General features: G+C 32.9%; 1 protein-coding gene across 2 annotated transcripts; it reads right to left on the minus strand.

Annotated features, from left to right (window-relative positions):
* On the minus strand, positions 1–21,093 carry Ge-1 (Enhancer of mRNA-decapping protein 4 homolog Ge-1). 2 transcript variants are annotated; one of them, XM_088261566.1, is made up of 22 exons: positions 21,023–21,093; positions 20,784–20,859; positions 20,492–20,697; positions 19,233–19,440; positions 17,475–17,629; positions 16,354–16,538; positions 14,922–15,046; positions 13,947–14,248; positions 12,787–12,893; positions 11,923–12,133; positions 10,901–11,070; positions 10,087–10,187; positions 9,598–9,725; positions 8,938–9,240; positions 8,354–8,635; positions 7,969–8,161; positions 4,621–4,861; positions 3,478–3,643; positions 2,815–3,034; positions 2,464–2,617; positions 1,764–1,987; positions 1–589 (listed from the first exon to the last, which is right to left on the minus strand). In XM_088261566.1, the coding sequence occupies exons 2-22, from the start codon at positions 20,852–20,854 to the stop codon at positions 385–387; spliced, it is 3,957 nt and encodes a 1,318-aa protein (XP_088117692.1). In that variant the 5' UTR covers positions 20,855–20,859; positions 21,023–21,093; the 3' UTR covers positions 1–384. The 2 variants fall into 2 exon arrangements, with proteins under 2 accessions (XP_088117692.1, XP_088117685.1); XM_088261559.1 differs by having other exon boundaries at positions 4–589; positions 14,922–15,031; positions 21,023–21,089.
* Positions 21,094–21,449: the final 356 nt, after the last annotated feature.

Here is a 21,449-nt window from a genome sequence, read left to right on the forward strand (position 1 = left end):
TGGTTTTAGAAAAATTTTCTATTCAAAATAATTTTTACATAACATAATATTTTTCATTATATAATAATACTTTTGGGATGAAAAGAAAAACATATTTTTGTACACAATAAAATTGCGGAATAATTACTTATACATAATTAACACCCAACCGAGGAAATCTTGGTGTAAACTTAAATTGCATTAAAATTATATAAGGATAATTGACATGGTGAAACAGAAATTTAACGGCCATTTGAAATAAAAATAGAATTCCATTCTTAAAAGAAAAGCAACTCTTATTAACTTAATATATATGTACAGTTTAAATCTTATTGTAACAACCAATTAAAAAAATTCCTCGGTTAGTGTTTTGAACATGAAACAAAAAGACTAGAATAGCCTTAGTCATGTAATGATGTCAGAGTCTCCGGGTCGAATGAGAGCCTCAGTAGCTAACATGAGAACTCGCAGGTTGCGGGTTGCTTCGTTGTATGGATAGCTAGAAATGAAGCTAGACAACTGCTTTTGGAGTTCTTTCAGTACAATCGGCATGTGTTCTCTTGTAACTGGATTGCTGCTGTCCAAATTCATTACAGCTTCTTCCAAATACCTGAAATGGCCGATGATTCAAGATAAGAACAGGTTAGAAGAACGAGTCAATGCAAAATTATATCACGGATTATCACATATTATTGTTTAAATTAAAATTAATTAAAATCAACATAATAAATGTTAACTTAATTTACAAACATAACTAAAACAAAATAAAAGAAACCGAAATATTGGGACAAACTTTGAACTATCTATTCAGTGATCACTAAAATCTGAAAACTACACTAAAGAAGTCCAGATCTTTTCTCGATTTTACATTTGAATACAAAAGGAACATAAGTACATAATAGCCATAACTCATTCTTTAGAGATTGAAGGACAGCCCATCACTATTTCTGAATATACACATCAGAATAATGTATTTTCAGTGAGAATATTTTAATAGTCATTGATTTAATGTGTTTTTGAAGATTAGATGATTTGATATTGACTGAAGTTTTATGCCCTATCATTAATTAAACTAAGTAAAAAAAATATATATTTGAAGCACTAACTTTGTGATTTCCCATTTTATAATTAAAATGTAACTTTGTTTCAAAATCACTAAATATTTTATTATAACTTGATTTATAATGTCTACCGGTTAGCTTGGAAACCTTAGATAAAATATTTATAGTGATTTAAAACAAATTAACATTTTAATTTAAAAAAAAAATTAATTATTAATTTTTCCGAAATTATCACTTGAACCAAACTGATCATGACAATCTAGCCCATTTTATTTTTTTGTAAGAGCTTATTTGCCTTGCTTATGATAAGATAAGTATACAATCGAAGAATTTTTACTATGTTAAATTAACTTTAGTGTGAGGGTAGGATGGTATGCTGTGCCCTAATCTTCCTTCATTCTTCATTTGGTAACTTCTTCGCATCTGGAGAATGCCAGACCAACCGTTCCACTTTTAAAGTGCTAAGCATTTCGTCTCCTATCTTATTCATATTTTCTACGGCCTTACTAACCTCGCAAAGTCTACCACCACTAGCGAGAAGTCCTCATGACTCATCAGATTTTAGGTCACTGAAATCTTTATTCATGACAATTTGGCTCATTTGAAGCTACAGTAACAGTTTTTCTTTAATTCAAGAAGATTTACTTTGTGGTAAAAAGAGGGAATAAGGAGAAAAGAGAAAGTAGTGCAATATGTATAAAGAGAAGTAGTAAAGCGAGCTACCTGTGCTTGAGTTGCGTGTCGCTGGTCATGTCGGCGCCGAGTTGCTGGATGAGGGAGAGCAGCACATGCTGCTGGAGCGGGCATGGGTGGCGGAACACGCGACGCGGGTCGGCAGACGCGCACGCGTGCACTACGAGGCGCAGCTCCGAGGCACTCAGCGCGTGCTGGAATGCCGCATTGGTCTGACCCGATGCCAGCAGCTGCTCAATCTGGTTCTGTTGCGACTGCCGACATAAAGGGACACTGTTCAATGCAAAGTCTTTTCTGTGGGATGGTGTTGATAAGGATGGAAAGATAGATATTTAAAATAAATAAATTTAAAATAAAACATTTTGATCAAATGAAAACAAATCCTTCTTAAATTGATGGGTTTTGCAGTTGACAAATGATATATATAAAGTTCATAAAAGGAACATTTCGAAAGACCATGTAATTAAAATCAAATCGCTGATGACAGTTTTTTTTTTAGTTAAAAAAAAAAAGATATTTGAATATTTATTTTAAATGAATAAAATAACTTTTTCAAAACTTTTAAAAAGATGTTTAAAACCACTTAACTATCATACAACAGTGAAAATATACCCAGTATTTGGTACACATTTTTGGAAATGAATTATTTACAAATACTAAAAAGAAATTTGAAAATGTCTTTGGAATTTAATGCAGTGAAATCGTTAGTTTTAAAAATCAGTTTACTAACCTGCATATCCATAACAGAGGGAGCGGGTGTCTGTGTGCGAGACCGAACAGCCGATATTACGCTATCCTCTAGCTGCGCTGCGTGCGCTGCCATTCCTGTACTGATCTGCTCTCTGATGCATTCTTTTATGGGAGATAGGTGAGTCTGCAGTGCGCTACAAACAGAAAAATATCAGTTAAGAAAATTATATATTTAACTTGATGTTTAAGAAGTTCTTGCGCGGACTCTTACGTATCTCACACATGGTAGGCAAACGAACTATGTATGTAATCACTTAAGATTTAAAGTGGATTACCTTCCCATGTTATAATTACGACATATATACATATAATATAAAAATATATTAAGTACCCTTCTAATGTTTTGGAGATCATAGACTGAAGATCTTTAGTTGTATTGCTCAGTTGTTTAATGGTCTGCTGTGTTTGGGCGTTGACAATAGATTGCTTGGTTTGCTGATCTAGTATGTGTTGTAGTTGGGAAGCCATTGTTTTTATTTGTGCGCAACTCTCGTCCAATCCGACAAATTGGTCCAACGTCCGCTTGGTACAGCCTTCAAATGTTGCCAGATCTGCAAAATAGGTAAAATTGTGTTGTCAATTTAACATAAACCAATTTGTTGAGACTTAAGACTATTGTAGCTAATTTAAAAAAAAAAGTACTTTTTCTAAAAAAAATTCTTTCTGTATTGAATCCAGAATTAACAAAGTATATATTTTGACTTTTTTTACTTTGTCAGTTTTGACAGCATGCTCACAATTTAAGGTATGGCCATAATTCTCTAACATTTTAAAATGTCATTTGTGTATCAGTAATGCTTATTTGTAGTAATACTTATCTGTGACACTTTATGTTTTGTAAAGACTGGATATTCGAATACTTGAGAGCTTACCTGAGATAAGTAAATAACAGTGTCATTTGGTATATATGCAACATAAAAATCAAATAACCATGTACATATTGAAAATAATGTTTTATCTTAAACTAAGCTAATTTTGATCATGTACTACTCACATTCTTTAGTCCCATTGCTGTATGTTTGGTTGATCTGGTGGAACATTTGTCCTTGAGCCTTTTCCATATTAGGCACCAGGGAGGTTTGTATAGCTTCCTTGAAGGCATCCTTTGTGGAAGAGTTCAAAGTTTGAGCGACAGCCAAACACAGATTATCCATCACAGTCTGCAATACATAATAGAATATGTAGTCATTTTATTTTTAATTCATTATAATATTGAACATCCAACAAACATAGTGGATAAAACATATCGATGAAAATATACATCTATTTTATGAACTGACTACCAAGCAATGTCACACAAGGGGTTTCTCGAGAGTATTTTTTCATTGATACATTTAACTGGCTAACTAACCATCACGCCACTTCCCCGCAGTGGTAGGCAAAGAAAATAGAATGCCACATTGCTAATAATTTTTGCCTCTTCCACGTTCATGCATCTCCTCATACATACTTGCCAATTATTCCAACTCCTGACCTGACTACTTCATGATCATGCTAAGATTTCCACGGCCTTCCTCTACTCCCTATTTCCAACTACATTCACCTCATAAATTTGTTTTACTGTTCTTTTCTCACTCATTTGTTCTACATCTCCAAACCATTTCAACATACCTTTCTCGATTTTATCGATAATGCTTATTCCAGCCTTGCATTGTTTTCTTTTATTACCATTTGAACATATACCATATATCATTTTGCCACACATTCGTCTGACAGATCGTTTTACGACTGTATATAGTCTACTTTCATCCTTCTTTTGCCAACTTCATGCTCCACTTTCATATAATTTAATATATTCAGAAAAACATGTTTTTATGTTAAAAAATTGCTCATAGCTGCTAGAAACTTTTATCAAATATGTTATGAAGGAATACCTAAAATCTTAGCTTTGTATTTACTATATTTATAGAGATATTATGGTTATTAGAAGCAATGTGTACAAGGTACACAACACCGGGAAGGGAGGGTTAAGGTCTAAATTATATGTATACAATTATCAAATTCCGTCACCAGCGGTCCGCAGGCGTAAAACACAATCATCCAAAATGTGTTAATATAATGTTAACCCTCTTTTGCTTTCACTCCTTGTAATAATGGAGTTAGGTGCAACGATATGTAGATAAAGATAATAGGTAACCTTGCTATTAACAAGGCGCTGGATGTTCTCCGTGAGTAGGTGATCGGTGGTGGACAGCGTGCGTGCCAGCTCGAGCTGCAGCGAGCGCGCCACGGGCTCCAGGATGCGCTCCAGCGCGGGCACGAGCGCCGTGCGGGCCTCGTGCGCCACGGCCGCGTTGAGTCGCTCCGCTATCTGTACACCCATGATCTGCGACACCCCCGACAGCAGCGCCTCGCGGTTGCTCCGGTCCGACTCCACCCTGACACCGACAAATATTTGACATTTTATATCTGATCTAATTCTATAGGAAAAGGTTGCAGGGTTTCCAGTACAGTAGAGTCTCAGTTATCCGACCTTCCGAGTTATCCGACCTACCGGGGCAGTGCCTCTTTCCTTCAAAAGACATTCACAGACTTTTTTACCCAAGCTTAAGTTTAGTTTCGTAGTTCAAAGCATTGTATGTGAGTATGTACCTACTGTAAAACATGTTTTATTACTTTCCGTACGTGCATTTTGATGTTTTAGTTCGTTACATTCAGTTATGTTACAATGTACATATTTGAAAAGTTTTCGAAATGCAAATAAAATGACCACATTTTCAATGTCGTCTTTATAATTTTCTGTGTTATCCGACCTTGCCGCGGCCGGTTTAGGTGGAACAATCGAGACTCTACTGTACTATAAATCAACTCATGATTCTACATATGTACAACTGTTACTGTGTAGTGAAAACTGACACAGACCATATGGACCAACTAGAAAGCAGTAATTGACTTGCAGTGGGTCAAAACTTAAAATATGAATGCAGATTTTCAAGGCAGATATATCCCATTCACAGGGCAATATTCACCGGTTCCATAAAAAAGTTCTAAAGCTGGCCCAAAAGAGAAAGGATTGGGAGTTGCTGCGCAGGTATTAATTTTATAATGATAATAATAAAATATAAAGGTATACATAGGGGGATATTAATTTTGATTATACAGTAGAATCGCGATATAACGAAATCCAAGGGACCAAAAAATATTAATTCGTAATAACGAATTCCCACATATAACGAATTTTTTTAAAATCATACTTAGTATGTATATGTTGCACGCCGTTGCAAAAAATGTGGCGCGGCTTTTCAAAAAGATCACAAGTTCTGCAAACAAAGGAGGAAGGGGGCCATAGGGAACTGAATACCTACATATTTTCACTTGTTTTCTTATTAACCTTACGGTGATAAAAGTGCCGCGGGAATCGATGATACTCGTATGTATTTTGTACACAATATGAGAATGTGATTTTAAAACCGGAAAAACGTAAATATTCCTAGTTGCTTTTACTGGCCATAATTAAAGTTGAAATATAACAATTTTGTAATGTTGGGTCTGGTAAATATGTATCTGAAAATGAGAATAATAACATCAAATATAATAATAATAATATCACAAGTAGCCGCCAAAGCCGAGAACGAGAACGGCTTGCGCGCTACTGACGGCCAGTGTTGTCAGACGTCAAAGAGTAGTTTTCGATATTGAGATTGCGAAATTACGAAATTGCGAAATTACGAGACGGCGAAAAATTTTTTTTTCCAAAATTTACGCGATGAATTTTTTTTCGCCGTCGCTAAAAATTTCCTATAATCCGTTAAAATTCCGTTATAATCCTTCAAATTCCGTTTGATCTCTTTATTCCTTCAAAATCCGTATAAAACGGACAAATTCGTATTTGTCCAAATTTGTCCGTCATATTTAATATTCCTAGTTGCTTTTATTGGCCATATTTAAAGTTGAAATAAAACAATTTTGTAATGTTGTGTCTGGTAAATGTTATTCATAATGTCATTCATTTGCAGCGACGGAAATAAATAATTTGTAAAAAAATCGGGAATCAAATCCTAACATAAAATCGTAAAAATACACAAACGTTTCTGTGTTTGCGCGTGTGGCTTGCTTTGTAAGTATTACGTCGTAACACGTTACTCCGCTAGTCCAATAGTGTGCAGATTGTCTTACCCGACACTACGCCCCACTTAGGGCGCTTGTCCACTACCCGAAATTCCGTGTAATTTTACTGTCCGGCACGTCAGTTAGCGTTTTAAAATGACGATTGGCTTGGATTGGCTTGTGCTTTTGTCCATCTTTCTTCGGATCGGAGCTCTTGATCGGTGCGTGAACACGTTGCGCGTAAATTCGATCGTAAAATCGTCGTTTTAAAACGCAAACTGACTTGCCGGACGGTAAAATTATTCCGTGTAGTGGACAAATGCCCTTACGATGTAGATAAAAGAGGGATGCAATTTGAGGATTATTATTGTCAACAGAATCATTTCATTGAGATAAAAAGATGGATTGTAATTTGAGAATTATTATTGTCTACCATTGAGATAAGCAGGTGGACTGATTATGGGAGAGAATATACTTGAGAATTTTTATGGCCTACAGAAATAATTTCATTGAAATAAGAAGAGAGATTATAACTATGTCGCCTACTTTCAAAATCCGCCAGATCCATATAAGTCGATTTTACGAAAAAAAATCCAAATTCTCCGGATAACATTTATGTTTCAAAGATTTGTCTATCTTTATATAAAATATTATAAAATAGAGAATTTTCCCATTTTTTTGGAAAGTTTTTCAGTACTCAAAAAAAAACACGAGACACAAATCGATAATGACGTCATCTTAACTTTTGACCTATCTCCGCTCTCTGATTGACCGATATGGGTCAGAAGGCAAGTTTCATGAATATATCGGAATTTGAAATACAACGTTGTTTTTAAGTATTTTTTAGCGGGGTTTTCAAGTATTTAAAATTTTTGAACAATAAAACCCACAACTGGCATTCCGATAGAGTATTTATTTTTAAATCTTATAAAACTGGATCTAGCGGATTTTGAAAGTAGGCGACACAACTAAAGAATTATTATTGCTAAAGTAAATCATTTCACTGACTCATTGACTCTAATTACTAATTACTCAAGCTGATGGGATATTGTATTGAATTACTTTTAAATATCGCCATAAAACCATCTGCATATGGTGCGGCGGCGCAGCTTTGAAATATTTTTATCTTAACATTTTTTATTTCGGCGCGGCGCCGCGGCGGCGCGGCTTTGAAATATTTTTATCATAACATTTTTTATTTGTTATAAATTTACTTAAATGTATTGGCATTTTTTCGTACGGGACAAAAGTGATTTTGTTGTACATAATAACGGGATTTCGTTATATAAATGCATTTTTGTATGAAAAATTAGTTTTAGGGAATAAATTTGTTTTTTTTTTCGATATACGTCATTTTTCGATATATCGCGATTACTTATATCGCGATTCTACTGTATTAATTAAGATTGACAAGTTATTAATGTGAGGTGTAAGTGACCTGCTAGCAATAGCCGTGTCGACAAGTTGCTTTATGTGAGTTTGGTTCTTCTGTAAGGCCTGTTCTATGACCCGTAAGGAGTTACTTTCCTCTGAAGCAATCCTAGAGGCCATCACACTGCTCTGGTTGTGTCTCAAGGCGGAAACTTCTACACGAAGCATTGAAATTTCTTTCTGTTGTTCATTTATCACCGCTGAAACAAATTATATATTATTGTGTAGAGTTTTTCTTTTGCAATTGGTAAGATTATAGAAATCTCCCTCCCTCGCAAATTTTGGTCTTATCATACAATATATATTTACTGTGTGTACTTAAAAAAATTATTTAATTATTAAATAATACAAAAGTTGCTTGTAAAAAAAAATTGTTATTGATAAAAACTCACTTGCTAATTCCTGTAAGGTTCTAGAAATTTCACTGATAATTTGATCTTTTTGTTTATAGCTAAGACTATTTCCATTGGTTTCACTATGAACCTTTTCCATTTCATTGCAAATTAGTTCGTCATCTTCATTATCATCCATGTTTATGTTAGACGGATTCAGACTATTATTGCTTTTATGGATAGAACCAGACTTTTCACTATTAGCCTTCCTTTGATTGGCTTCATTGATCTTCTCCATATTAATACTTGGCCAAATGGTGCTTTCTGCTTTATCATTGGAACCTGAAATCAAAGAAAAAATATTTATGCTATGCTGCAGGTGAAATTTTTAAAACTTTGCATTTCGTGTTTGGTAACATTGTTTTATGATGTGATCAAATTTTGTTTTATTTGGAATCATTCATCTACAAAACTGAAAAACCCCACACAGCATTTAAAAATAGAAGAATGTATAAAAATAACAAAAATACTCGTTACAACTTGGCAGTCATTTCATTTTCCATGCCTTTACTTTGCTGAGATGTTACACCGAATTTGATAATTAGTTTAATAACTAACTAATAAAAAGTATAAGTCGGACTCACTTGAAGATTGTACAGAATTAGAATGGTCGATTCTAGAAGCCATAAATGTCTCCATTTCCGGCGCAGAGAGAAGTTGTAACCCTTGGTGAATGACTTGACTAGAATTGTTAGAACACATTGCATCGGCGGGTTGGGAAGTCCTCGCCTCCAAGGGAGAGGAAGGATTATTCAAGTCGTCTTCCAACTCGTCCTCGTAGAAGCAGTCGGACCCCTTCAGCGAAAGTATCTCCTGCACTTCTCTGCTGGGGCTGGAACCCCCGGATGCCAACTTCCCTTCAGGCTGCGGAGGGTTGGCGGGGAATGCTATTTAGATTTGAAAAAAGGTCATTAGTTTAAAAGTAAGACTTACAAAATACAAGTTTCTTTTATGTAATTTTATCGTTACAGAAGAATCCTTATTTAGCGTTTTACAGAAGTATGTTAAAAAATGGTGTAATACTGAGAAAATGTAAAACTAAGAAACTATTTTTTGACATAATTTATTACTTGGAAGAAATCGTTATTTAACTATCGCTTGTTTTAAACAAATGTGAGCTGTAAATTTCTTTGTACAATTGGTTGATATTTTAGAGCTATTTTTTAATGTTCTAATTTAAAAGTTACAATTGGTTATTAGTTATCAAAATAAATATATTGAACAATAAGAGCGGTATTGCTCACTTGTGGCGGAGGAAGACACAATAGTGGGATTGTCTATAGTGCTGCAGATCTGCATGTCCATGTCTGGAGTGGGAGGGTCGGGGGTTACAGCGATCGGCGGATCATCTTCCTCGCGCTTTGCAGGAGAACTACGGACAAGTTCAATCATATTATAATCTTAACAACTATAAAAACTTGTTATTTCAACATGAGTGGGAATTGTGGATAAATTTGAAAAAAAAATTGTTTACTAATTTTCCATACTCAAATTAATTAGCGGCAATATTTCGAAGGTAATCTGTATTTTTTGTTGACATAATAACAAAAGCAGTGAATTGAATAAAACAATGTTTTTATTTGCATTCTTGAAAAAATATTTCAACACAAATTTTAGATAAAATTTTTAAATAAAAAAATACATACGTTTAAAAAAATTATACCTAATTTCTAATGCATTATATCCATATTTTAGCACTATGTATTATTACAACAAAAAACATGATAACATACTTAAATGCATCCGGTGTCATGAGGTTAAGGGGTGGAGCTGGCTGCAGAAGGCTGGACAGAGGGGACGGGGGCTGTTTCATTAACAGTCCACTTGAAGGTACCTACAAAATACAAACATACTTAAATTTTTTAAGTACAGACGTTTTTTTGTTATTTCAAATAATTCATTTATCTTTATAAGAATTATGAATAGAGAAATATTTTTAATAAATTACATGTCGCAATACAAAGCCGGTGAATTTGGACCCCTGCAGACAATAAGTATGAACTTCATTTACCATAGATGGCAAATGTATAAAGATTTTCGCACACTAATTGTACCAGCATCGCCTCAACTAGATGTTCCAATTTTTTTACATGGAGTTCCATAAAGAAACGTACATTTATCAGCACCTTTTGACAAGCCAGTGAATGGCGAGCGGTACACTGTATATTGGCAGCGGTGAACACACATTCTTATCTTGTTGGCACTGCGTTTACCGCCCGCTAACAACTAATGGGTGCCTAGTTTTCCTTAAAACATATTTTTGAAGCTATGGAAGCCATTTTACCACGCCGGTACCTAATTTATTTTGGATGTGAAACTTTCAGTTACCCATACATTTAAAAAATATGTATGTCAAACTTACTTAAGTGTGATGGTATTCAAAACAGTTCACTTTTTTACGCGTAATAAACAACAGGGCTCTGTTACAATGACATATTATGACTGGAGTGACTTCAACCCATTATATCACCCTTTTGTACTTTCGTTTGGCAAAAAAACTGTGGATATCAATTAATGGTGAAGTTTTACGATAATTAAAACAGTAACCTGTGCACGCATCAGTATGTTCTTCAGTTGCTGACTTTGCTGAGCAAGTGTGTTGTTGTGTGACTGTAGGGGAGAAGTCACAGAAATATGGTTGTCTTGCTCCGCCACTTCCATTTCTGCCTTGTCTGCACTTCCAAGAGAAGTGTTCTTATCCACAGATGTCTCAACATCTGCGTGACAAAAGAATAACATAAATTTAACATCATTTGACCAAGTTGTATCAATAACATACATGACATACCCATGTAACATTTCTAGTCACAATGGTAACTGATATGGTACAAAACATGGAAAACATACTTTGTGATCACATCAGCTACCATGGCAATTAAAAATGTTACATGTGTAGTGTTGTGGCAAAATTAATTTAGTCTGTCAGCAGAGGATGTTATTTAGTAGAATAGAGAATCCATCAGAAATTTTCAGCAACAAGTACCTCACAAAGTTGTCAATCACTTGTTGCTGTCCATACAATATACAGGTTAAGAAACTAATCACTTTGTCACCTGTCCATATACTAAATAGGCTAGGAAGCTAATCACTTGTCACCTGTTCATATACTACATAGGTTTGAAAGCAAATTCAGCTATGTTGAGATTTTTCGATTTCCTCATCATAAATTTACTACTCGTAGTGTCAGTGCTATGTTAAAGCAGGTTTGAACTAATTTTATTTCTATTATTTTAATACTTTATTTATCAATACAAAAGTATAAATATATATTAAAAAAACAAACAAAAACATTAATTGTTGTATCTAGGCTATACTTTAGTAAATTTTGTACTTGTGTTTGTTTCCTATGCAATAATGTTAAATTGAAATATTACGGGACAGTGAAAGACTCTAAAAGGAGACGCATCACATTGGAGGTTTGTTTCTTTCAAATATAAGACCATTGGGCGTACATAATTTATCGCATGCAAAAAACGAAAACTACATACGAGATACACAGCAAATAATTCCAACTCGAAAATATTGATTCATAAACAGAATTACGGTCACTCTGTAAATAATTTAATTACCATTATTAAGTCCAGAAGAATCATCGATGTTTTGATTTATAATGGAAGAATTTTGTACGGATGATTTGGTGGGAGGAGTAAATGTGATGGTTCCTTCCTGTAGACTCTTGGGCTGGACTAAGTAGAGTCGAATCACTGCACATATGTTACAGCCTTCTGTCGGAGCGTCTCCTACACCGCTTCCCGGAATAGAGATGTCTACATCATTATCCTGAATAAAAATAGGATTACAAATTAATGAAACTTTACATGTCTTTTTTTTTACACAAGTAGCAGTTATTGAAGGTAATTGAAAATTACACACTTCAAAGGGGTTGTCATATATATCACTGAAAAAATAATAAAAGCATGTCCAGTTAGAGAGGAGGGTCTGAATATAAAGTTGCATCAGATTGAAATTATACCCTTGCTTAGTATGTATTAAAAAGTTTCAACCACACTAAAATAAACTCCGCCTCCATAGTGTAATGGTCAGCACACTCTGCTACCTTTCTGGAGGTCTAGATTCGATTCCCAAGGGGAGGGGGGGTTGAACAAATATAAGTGATTTTTTCACTCAAATATTTATTCAATATTACCCTGGACTGGTACCTGAAGCGGAGGGCTGATCACCTTTCCTTCATGTGTAAATGATCAAGATAACACTGTGTATATGATGCAGTACCCTATGCGCCATTGAGGTGCGGATAAGGGTTTGAAGAAGAAGAGAAAAAAATAAACCACTGTATCTGTTACTTAAAAAGTTTAAGTTTTAATAGAAATTTTTTTCTGAAAAATTCCTTAGTTTTACCTTGCTGCTTGGCATATTTAACTTAATACTCGACATATTTCAATTTTAAAAGGAAGGAAATTAGAACATCTCACCTCCAAAGGAAGATCACATTCAATAGGAGAAGCATCATCAGAGTTATTGACAATAGCTTGATGATATGGGTCTGAACAGCTCGATGGACATTTGAAGGCTTTGAGACCTAAAAGCACCACATGAAAATATAATCAAGAGATAATGGTAAACAGTTTTAATGAGAGCTGTTTCGTTTTCGAAGCTCTCCTAAAAATACCCTATTAGAGATTTTCATTTAAAAGATTAATGTTTATCACAAATTTTAACCAGTTCACCTGCTTCCAATTTGTTTAGTAAATTATAACCATCAGCAATAAAATATTTAAATAGATTAAACATTATTTAGCAAATCTTCACCTCGGTTTCTGAGAGATGGTGAGAAGGTGCCGCGGATCAACCTGTATATGTATATTTCTGGATTGATATACAGTGAAACCTCTATCTATCGTTTTTAAAGGGACCTATTAAAATAAACTATGAATGCGGGAAAACAATGAATACGGGATTAAGAGGTCAATACGCAAGTAGATATGACCGAGTAAAGATACCGTCCTCCCAATCTGTATAACCATTCGTAGGCTGAAATTCTAAGAAGAATACAGGTTTCAGATGCAAATGTATTTATTTAAAAAAAAATACAAACCTGAATGGTATTTCGAAAACAACTAAAGTTTATTGATCAAAATTTGTATTTTTACTGTTTTATTTTTGTAAGTCAATATGTAGCATATTTTCGGCTTTGCAAATAGTATTTTTTTCAGCATCGGTTATTGAATGCGCGTTGTAGAAAGTTTTCTTTCAAATTGTGTGCACACTTCTGGAAATGCAGGTATCAATATTGACCTTTCCTGCTATCGGTTGCAAGCTTTCGATAGTTTCTATCCCATACGTTGCCGTTGAATATAAGAAAATTGAAAAGAATGTAAAAAAAACAGACAAAATGTATCAAGAATGCAGCTTAATTTGAACTATAAATGCAGTAAATGGTGGTAGAGAAACGATCGATGCGCTTTAGTTTAGTATGAAATGAATTCGGGATAGAAGAAATAAACGACACATCCGGGAAAACGATTATTCGAGGAACGATAGATAGAGGTTTCACTGTAACTTAATCGGTTACAATTTTAAGACATCTGGCTTTAAAATGTAGAAATTAACTAAGTGTATTTAACAAACTCACCAGCATCCACGATTCCAAAGCTCAGGATAGGGTATGGCAAAAAGAATTCCGATATATTTTTACAGCCGACTCCATTATCATATGACTCGGTTTGCAAATTCAAAACGAAAAGGATTCTCCGATATATGTCTGACAGAAGTAGATATTCTGCACTCTTATCGAGTCCAGCTTTTAGGGTCAATGCTGATGTATCAGGGCCGGGGGCGAATTTGATGGTTTGTAAACATACCCATGACTTGCAAGACCAAATTTTCAAAACAGAATTATTATCACAGCCGGTCACAGCGTACTTCCAAAACTGGCTACAAGAAAGAAAAAATACATAAAAAATGACATACTATCCCACAAATAACTTTACAAGTATGTGAAAATATAACATCTGCAAAATATCCACAGTAGCTGCATCAGATATTCAAGCCCATTTTTCACCTCTGTACTGTAGCGGTTAGCTTATTTGGCTTCTGGGTTCGATTCCGGGTCAAAATAAATGTAATTGAATTTCACTCTAATATTAATTTAATATCCCCTGGGCTGGTACCTGAAGCACAGGATACTGCAGATCGATAAGATGCAGTCCTCTATGCACCGTTAGGTGCTGAGGAAGGTTAAAAGATTCCTTGGCTTGTATTCGTAGATGCCTCTTTTAAATATCCCAACAAAAAAGGTTGAGAGCTGTCGATGGGAAGACATTGGCGGCCAATCAGTATTACCATTTTTTGCAATTAATAAACATATAAATATCCTCTTGAATATTTTGACAGGTGTTTTTCAACAATAAAGGAAAAAATTGTGTTATATTCACAATTTTTTTTTTAAGCAGTTTGTGTTAATAAGAATCAAGTTGTGGCTGAGTGAGAGTCAAACCTAGAGCCTCTAGCCAATAAAGGTAAAAAGAGCGGCACAAATAAGTTGTTTACTTTTAAGTTGCACACAATGTGCATTATAATAATAAAGTATTATTACAAGGGCACTTACTCGGTATTATAAGCAACATGACTATCTAAGAAAAACAGGCACGATAATGGTTTTCCGTCGTGTGGACACCACGTATAAAGACAACGTAATACATCTGTGTGCTCATAAACCTGTAAAAAGTTTTGCTAAAAATACAAGATCATGTTATTAGACTAATAAATATAAATTTAATATAATAGGTCATATAAAAGGTCTCTGCGGTTTTAACCACTAGATGGTTTTGATGCCTATTTATTGGGCAACACTCACTCGATTGTCTCGAACAAACATGTGCTTAAAATGTTATATTTCAGCTAACATTTTTTTGTGGACATAGTTCTCTAATTTGTTGAAGTTCTACACTGATGAAGTTATGAAGATAGAAAATAGCTACCCAAAAAAATGGCAAAAGGTCACAGATAATAATGGTCAACGTACACTTGATTAAAACTGATTTTCAATAAAGAACAAGTTTTTTGTCTAAAATGTACCAAAAAACCGCAAAAACCTTCTATATGAAGCAATAAAAAAAATAATAGAAAAAAATATTTAAAAAATAATAACAATAATAAAAAAATTATAATAATATATATATATATATATATATATATATATATATATATATATATATATATGTATGTATATATATATATATATAAACATATATATATATATATATATAAACATATATATATATATAAACATATATATACGTTTACCTCCATAATACAGTGATAATATTACTAGCAAAAAATATTTTTAATAATTTTAATAAAAGCATTATCCCACTACATAAAAAAAAAAAAACTGATCAATCCAAAAAAAAGTCAAATGTCAGTCACAAGATTACGAGTAATTTGGTGATAATGATATCTCTGAATTGTTGAGACACAATTTATGAAATTGTGTCTATGTATTGTTAAAACTGTAAAATTGTATCAGGATTTGTAATGTTATCCTGATTCACCAAGTAGTAATGCTAGCTATTTTAGAATTTCTGACTAGAAAATGATTGTATTTGATGTTCAATATAATTATAACATTTCTAATTACAACAAATTATAATACAAAACAAATGCCAATATTTTATCAAATTACTCAGATTGAGTATATTTATGAATCTACAAAACATCAGTACAAATAATTTTTGTTAATTTATGTAATCACATTTTCAAAAAATACTAACTCAAAGGCGCTTGGATTGAAATGTAAAATAATAAAGAAATCTGCAATAAAATTGTGGGCAAAAGAAAGTTATTTAACTAATTAGTCAAACAAACGGATTTTGTGTTTTTCTAAAGACCATCTCACTGTCACTATTCCTAACTTCTGATGGAAGAGCACAAGGAATTTTGTACAAGAAATTTAGAAAGCCAAATATCAAAATATGACCAAATTTCCATTCCCTAATTTATGAGCAAAACTATGTATGTGCATGTATTTATTAACATACCTGGAAGAACTTAACGAAACCATCTTGCGATGCAGTAGCCAGTGCGCTACCATCGGGAGAAAATGCGGCTTCAATAATTGGTTCAGTATGTTCCTCTATGGTGACACAAGAGTCTGATATATTCTCAAAGACATGAGGTCCTCCTCCATGAGTGCTTATCATATGCTTGACATTCCAAATACAAGCTAAAAAGGTATACAAGTCAATTTAATTTTATATATGGAGGGGTACTCGAACTTTTAAGACATCATCGATGGGAATTTGGAGAATTTATTTATCGGTACATATATGATTGCATACATTCTATGGTAACAATTGATTTCTCAAACTAAGATGGATTCTGCTGTTTTGATTCGAGCAGAATACTGTTTGTAATTCAGAAAATTTGTAGATATTAGATGCCACTCCAAATAAATTGTCAGTAAATACCACTATTTTTTAAAATCTACTGTGACATATGTTTCGATGCATTCCACATCATTTTCAAACACCGTATTTATTAAGTAAAACATTAATTAAAAATGGATAGATTTTACCACAAAGTGACTGCCGAATCAATTAATGAAAAAAATGTCTGTAGTTATATATTGTATTCTAATTTAATTAAAAATCTCATTACAAAAATACAAAAAAAAAATTATAAATAGGGTGGATTAATAAATTATATTCCCTTTAAAATTATCACTTATTTCATTATGAACTTATTACCTTTCCATGTTATGATTAAATTATAAAATGGAAAGGTAATAAAACTTTGTAAAAAAACCACTGTTTTAAAAAAAACCATGAGTTTTTCTTCTTAGCTGATTCAAACTGTAAATGTAAGATGGCCCAACCTTCACAGATATACAATTAGGAAAAGGCAGTATACATTGTTAAGTTTTTAGAATGTAATCCTCCGTATTAATGTGGACATATAAGACACACAAGTTTATCAACAGAAAAATATGAAAAAGAATTCATTAGATCTCTAGACCCATTTAAGGAATATTTAAATGGCCCAATAATATTGGAACATATATACATATATAGCCAAGATTAACCACACTTGTTTTATGATTGTAAAATAAAGATAGACTCTTTTTTTTGTGCGTACTACCACTAGTTAAAAAAATATGTACCCTTTTTCCCATGGGTAGTTACAAGAAGTTTGGAAGCATCGTCTTCAACATCAGGTTCAGAGTCTTCATCGTCAGGTATGTACGGGCACCACACTATACGATGATCGATTCCCAGAGGAGTCTTAGATCCAGTGACATTCAACATCAACGTACAACTGAAACAAATAATAAAATATTTTTGCTCTATAAATATGCAATTTTATTAAACTACATAGTTGCTGCATACAAAGTAAATATGTACTATGTGCGGCTCATTACATTTTCAGAAGAAAGAAAAAAGTATTTAATAAATAATTAATGTTTTATCTAGAATTTATGATCATAAAAATACATTCCAATTATATCTTGTATCCATAATAAAATTATTATACCCATTCATAAAACACGTAATTTATCATATTTTGGGCAAAAAGGTTTATTCTTTATGTAATTTATGCATAATAGCATTTCTTCTTGATTGCTACAATAATAAAAATAAAAGGTAACATAATTTACATTTAAGGTAGACAAAAATCATTGCTTTAAATGACATTAGTAAGTCACATTTAAAACTTTGACTGCCAATATCGTTTTATATAAAAAGACAAAAAAAATGTTTTTTTGGTTTTAGATTTTATTTAATAGAATAGATAAAAATACATGTTTTAAAATTTACTTTAATAAAAATTAAGTGATTTATAGAGTTTTTCATGCGTCGGTCACATGTGAATGACACAGCGCAAATGGAATGTTACAGGTGGCGCTGTGTTGGCCACCCTGTCGGCGCTGCTTAGTAAATTTAATTTTATTTGCCAAAGATACAAATTCTTTCACGTATTGCTTTTGTTTGCTCCTTTTTAATTTTTACTTTTCTAATTTTTACTTGTCGTTAATTTCATTTGTCAATAAAGTGTGACTTTTACATAAAAGGGTTTCATTAAAAAAATATTTCACACATATGATCATATTTTTTGTTGCCATGAAGAAAATATAAGGCCAAGCTGCAGGTATATAGAGAAGGATTGCGTCGGACATTTTGAATAGCAGATACCACAGCACGCGTGGCCGACAGTCAGCAAGTCGTAGTCAAGTATATCGTGTCGGCCACCGTTGGCTTACATGGCGGTTAATGTGTTAAAACATTATCACTTAGTTATGTTTATGTATGCAGCTTAAACACATTTCAAGCTCAAGTTACCACCACAATCAATATGCAGTACAAGCAAAATGCAGATATATTTCAATTGATTATGGCAGCTGCCAAGATCAACACAGCCCAATTTTGTCATTTCATATATATGTATGAAATGATATTTTTCTTGAGGATTATTACCTCAGATTCCAATAGTACAGAGAATAAGCTAAGTTTTAAGGCCAAGTATTTAAGTCGCAACTTAATTGCACTTAATCCAGGTAAAATTTTGCGTAAATGATTTTTTTATTAAAACACCGTTTTTGCATTGAAAAAATAAGTTTTTCTTCGAATTATATTGTTTTGAAAAGAAAAGAGTTATTAAAATGTACAGAATTAAAAACAAAAAAAAAATCTGTGTATATTCTAAAAAACAAAAAATATCCAATAAACAATGTTTTAAAAACTCAAGCGTAAGGACACTTCCAGCCCTGAGCGCGGCTCTGCGCATTCTGATTTGAACGCTTGAGATCTGGGCCTCAGGCAGAAAAAAAAACATTAAAATGTTAATACTCAGGCCAGAAAAATTGAGGTTTGAACCGTTAGAGTTTTACAAGGTAAGGTATATCATGTTAATATATACTGACATGATGCCTTCGGTCTGCAGCTCGATATTGTGGATAAATATGTTGCCTCCTTCGTCGATGCACGCGAGGATGACCTGAGAGGTGATGAAGGCAAAGCACAAGTCCTGGACCTGCCCGAACATTCCCTTGAGAAGCGCTCTCTTCTCGGATGAGCGGTGCGCCACCCGCACCATCCCACTCCAGGTCCCGCCACCAGCAAGTGAAGGCACTAAAATTTTAATAGGTGGAATATGCCATAAATAGCAATGAGTTTGAACCACTAAGCAGACAAAAACCAGAAGGCTGATGTGTGACATACCTCTCACATTTAATAAAGAAAACCACAAATTGACAATTTCAATTCCTTTATTTATAAATTTTGTTAATACAGTCGAACTTGGTTATGGCGAGGATGAAGGGACCGACTGAATTTGTTCGTTATAACCGTTACTCGTTATATCCGAGAATAGGTTTTTTTTTAAACTTACCTATCACATGAAGCGTGTTATCTGACATGGTCATATAACACAATATGTCGCAATTGAGACAAAATTCATACAATTCACCCATTACACACATGTCTTTTTTTTCAGTCAATCCAGTTTTCCTATAAAAATTGGAAAATCCTGTGCTTGTTGAGTACAAAACCATTGAAGCAGTTTCATCAAAATTCGTACGATCACAGTTGATCATCACAAATAAATGTATGTAGAAAATCATAAACCAAAATATCAATGAATGTTTCCTCGTTATATCCGAGATCTCGCTATATCCGTGCTCATAATAACCGAGTGCGACTGTATTTCAATTTAGTTGAAAACAAAAAAAATCTTCGCAAATTATTATAGTTTGTCTTAGACACAAAACAAAGGACAGCTCACTGCAAATATTTATAACAAAATAATGTTTAAAGCCTAGCGAAAAACCGCAAAAAGGTTTATGATAGTATTTGTAAGAGGGGTTAGTAAAACATTTTTATCTTTTCAAGTGAATAATTCAAAATTGATAATAAAAAATCAATAATGTAATTCATCATGTATTTAGTAAAAAATAATATTTTATTTATTATATTTACAATACTTTTAATGGCTTCGTTTATATACATATACATATTTTTAATGATAATAATAAAAGAGTTTTTATTTATTATGAAATGCATGTTTACTGTTTATTGACAATACGTCATAAAAACTATTATTTACCATTATTGTGAGCAATTATTTATTCGCAAACCTTCCTACATTTTGTATGATTACTATGCTTAAAATAAAAATAAATACCTTTTATTCCATAGGCCAAGAAATTTCCATCCGTGTGAACAGCTAAAAGCTGGCCGCTATATAAACGATGTTCCCAATTATAATCTACAATATTTTTTAGTTTAACTTTAGAGCTTCCGTGGTTCTGTTTTCCACCGCTCGAATTGACAATTACGTCCTTAGCAGTGATTTCGATACTATTATTTGTATCATTATTTGAAAAATTCCTGTAAACAATAAATTGATAAAAATAACCATATTTGAGGACATACTTGAAACTACTGTCAACTTCCCGCAGTCTTATCAAACTTACACAATCTGAGAACTGGTCATTGGTAGCACAGGAGACATTTTAGGAAGCATATTTATTGAGACTTCTTCCATAAAACCTAAAAGATAACTAAAGATTAATTTTCTTTTGAAGCATTCTTCATTCTGAAGTTTGCCGGCATTTCATTATTATGGAAAAATAAAAATATCATTTAAAATAATTCCATCAGTGAGATTAAAATAAACTTTATTTCTATTAGGTGGACACTAATATGGAATTACCTAAAATTTGCGAAACGACAAATCGAAGAAATATATCGCAAAAACTAGCGGCAAGCTGTGCCAGACATTCCATAGATATGTCAAAAACCGAGTCATAAACATTTTATCTGAAGAACCATAGTACATTAATAGTATCTAGGTAGGTACTTATTATAATCGTATAATAAGTACCTACCTGTTTTTTTTTTCATTCTTTTTGAAGACGATAGAAAGGTGGGTTCAGTGGATATATTTATATATATATAAATATATATATATATATATATATATATATATATATATATATATATATATATATATATATATATATATATATATATATATATATATATATATATATAAAACCTTTAAACATGTTAGCCGAGCATTGTACATATCTTTTTTCTCATTTTGAATACCTTCATGTGTAAAACCCCTCGGATATTTT

Source organism: Brachycentrus maculatus, unplaced genomic scaffold (assembly GCF_059751285.1).
Source record: "Brachycentrus maculatus isolate JH-2025_06_01 unplaced genomic scaffold, ASM5975128v1 h1tg000010l, whole genome shotgun sequence".
Classification (NCBI taxonomy): Eukaryota; Metazoa; Arthropoda; class Insecta; order Trichoptera; family Brachycentridae; genus Brachycentrus; species Brachycentrus maculatus.

Excerpts from the sequence above, each read along its gene's own strand:
- Ge-1 (XM_088261566.1), bottom strand. The coding sequence starts at position 20,854 with ATGGAAGAAGTCTCAATAAATATGCTTCCTAAAATGTCTCCTGTGCTA. Across the intron at positions 16,539-17,474 it reads AACTACCCATGGGAAAAAGG|CTTGTATTTGGAATGTCAAG; the intron begins GTACATATTTTT and ends ATACCTTTTTAG. Across the intron at positions 9,241-9,597 it reads TGTGTCTTCCTCCGCCACAA|CATTCCCCGCCAACCCTCCG; the intron begins GTGAGCAATACC and ends AAATCTAAATAG.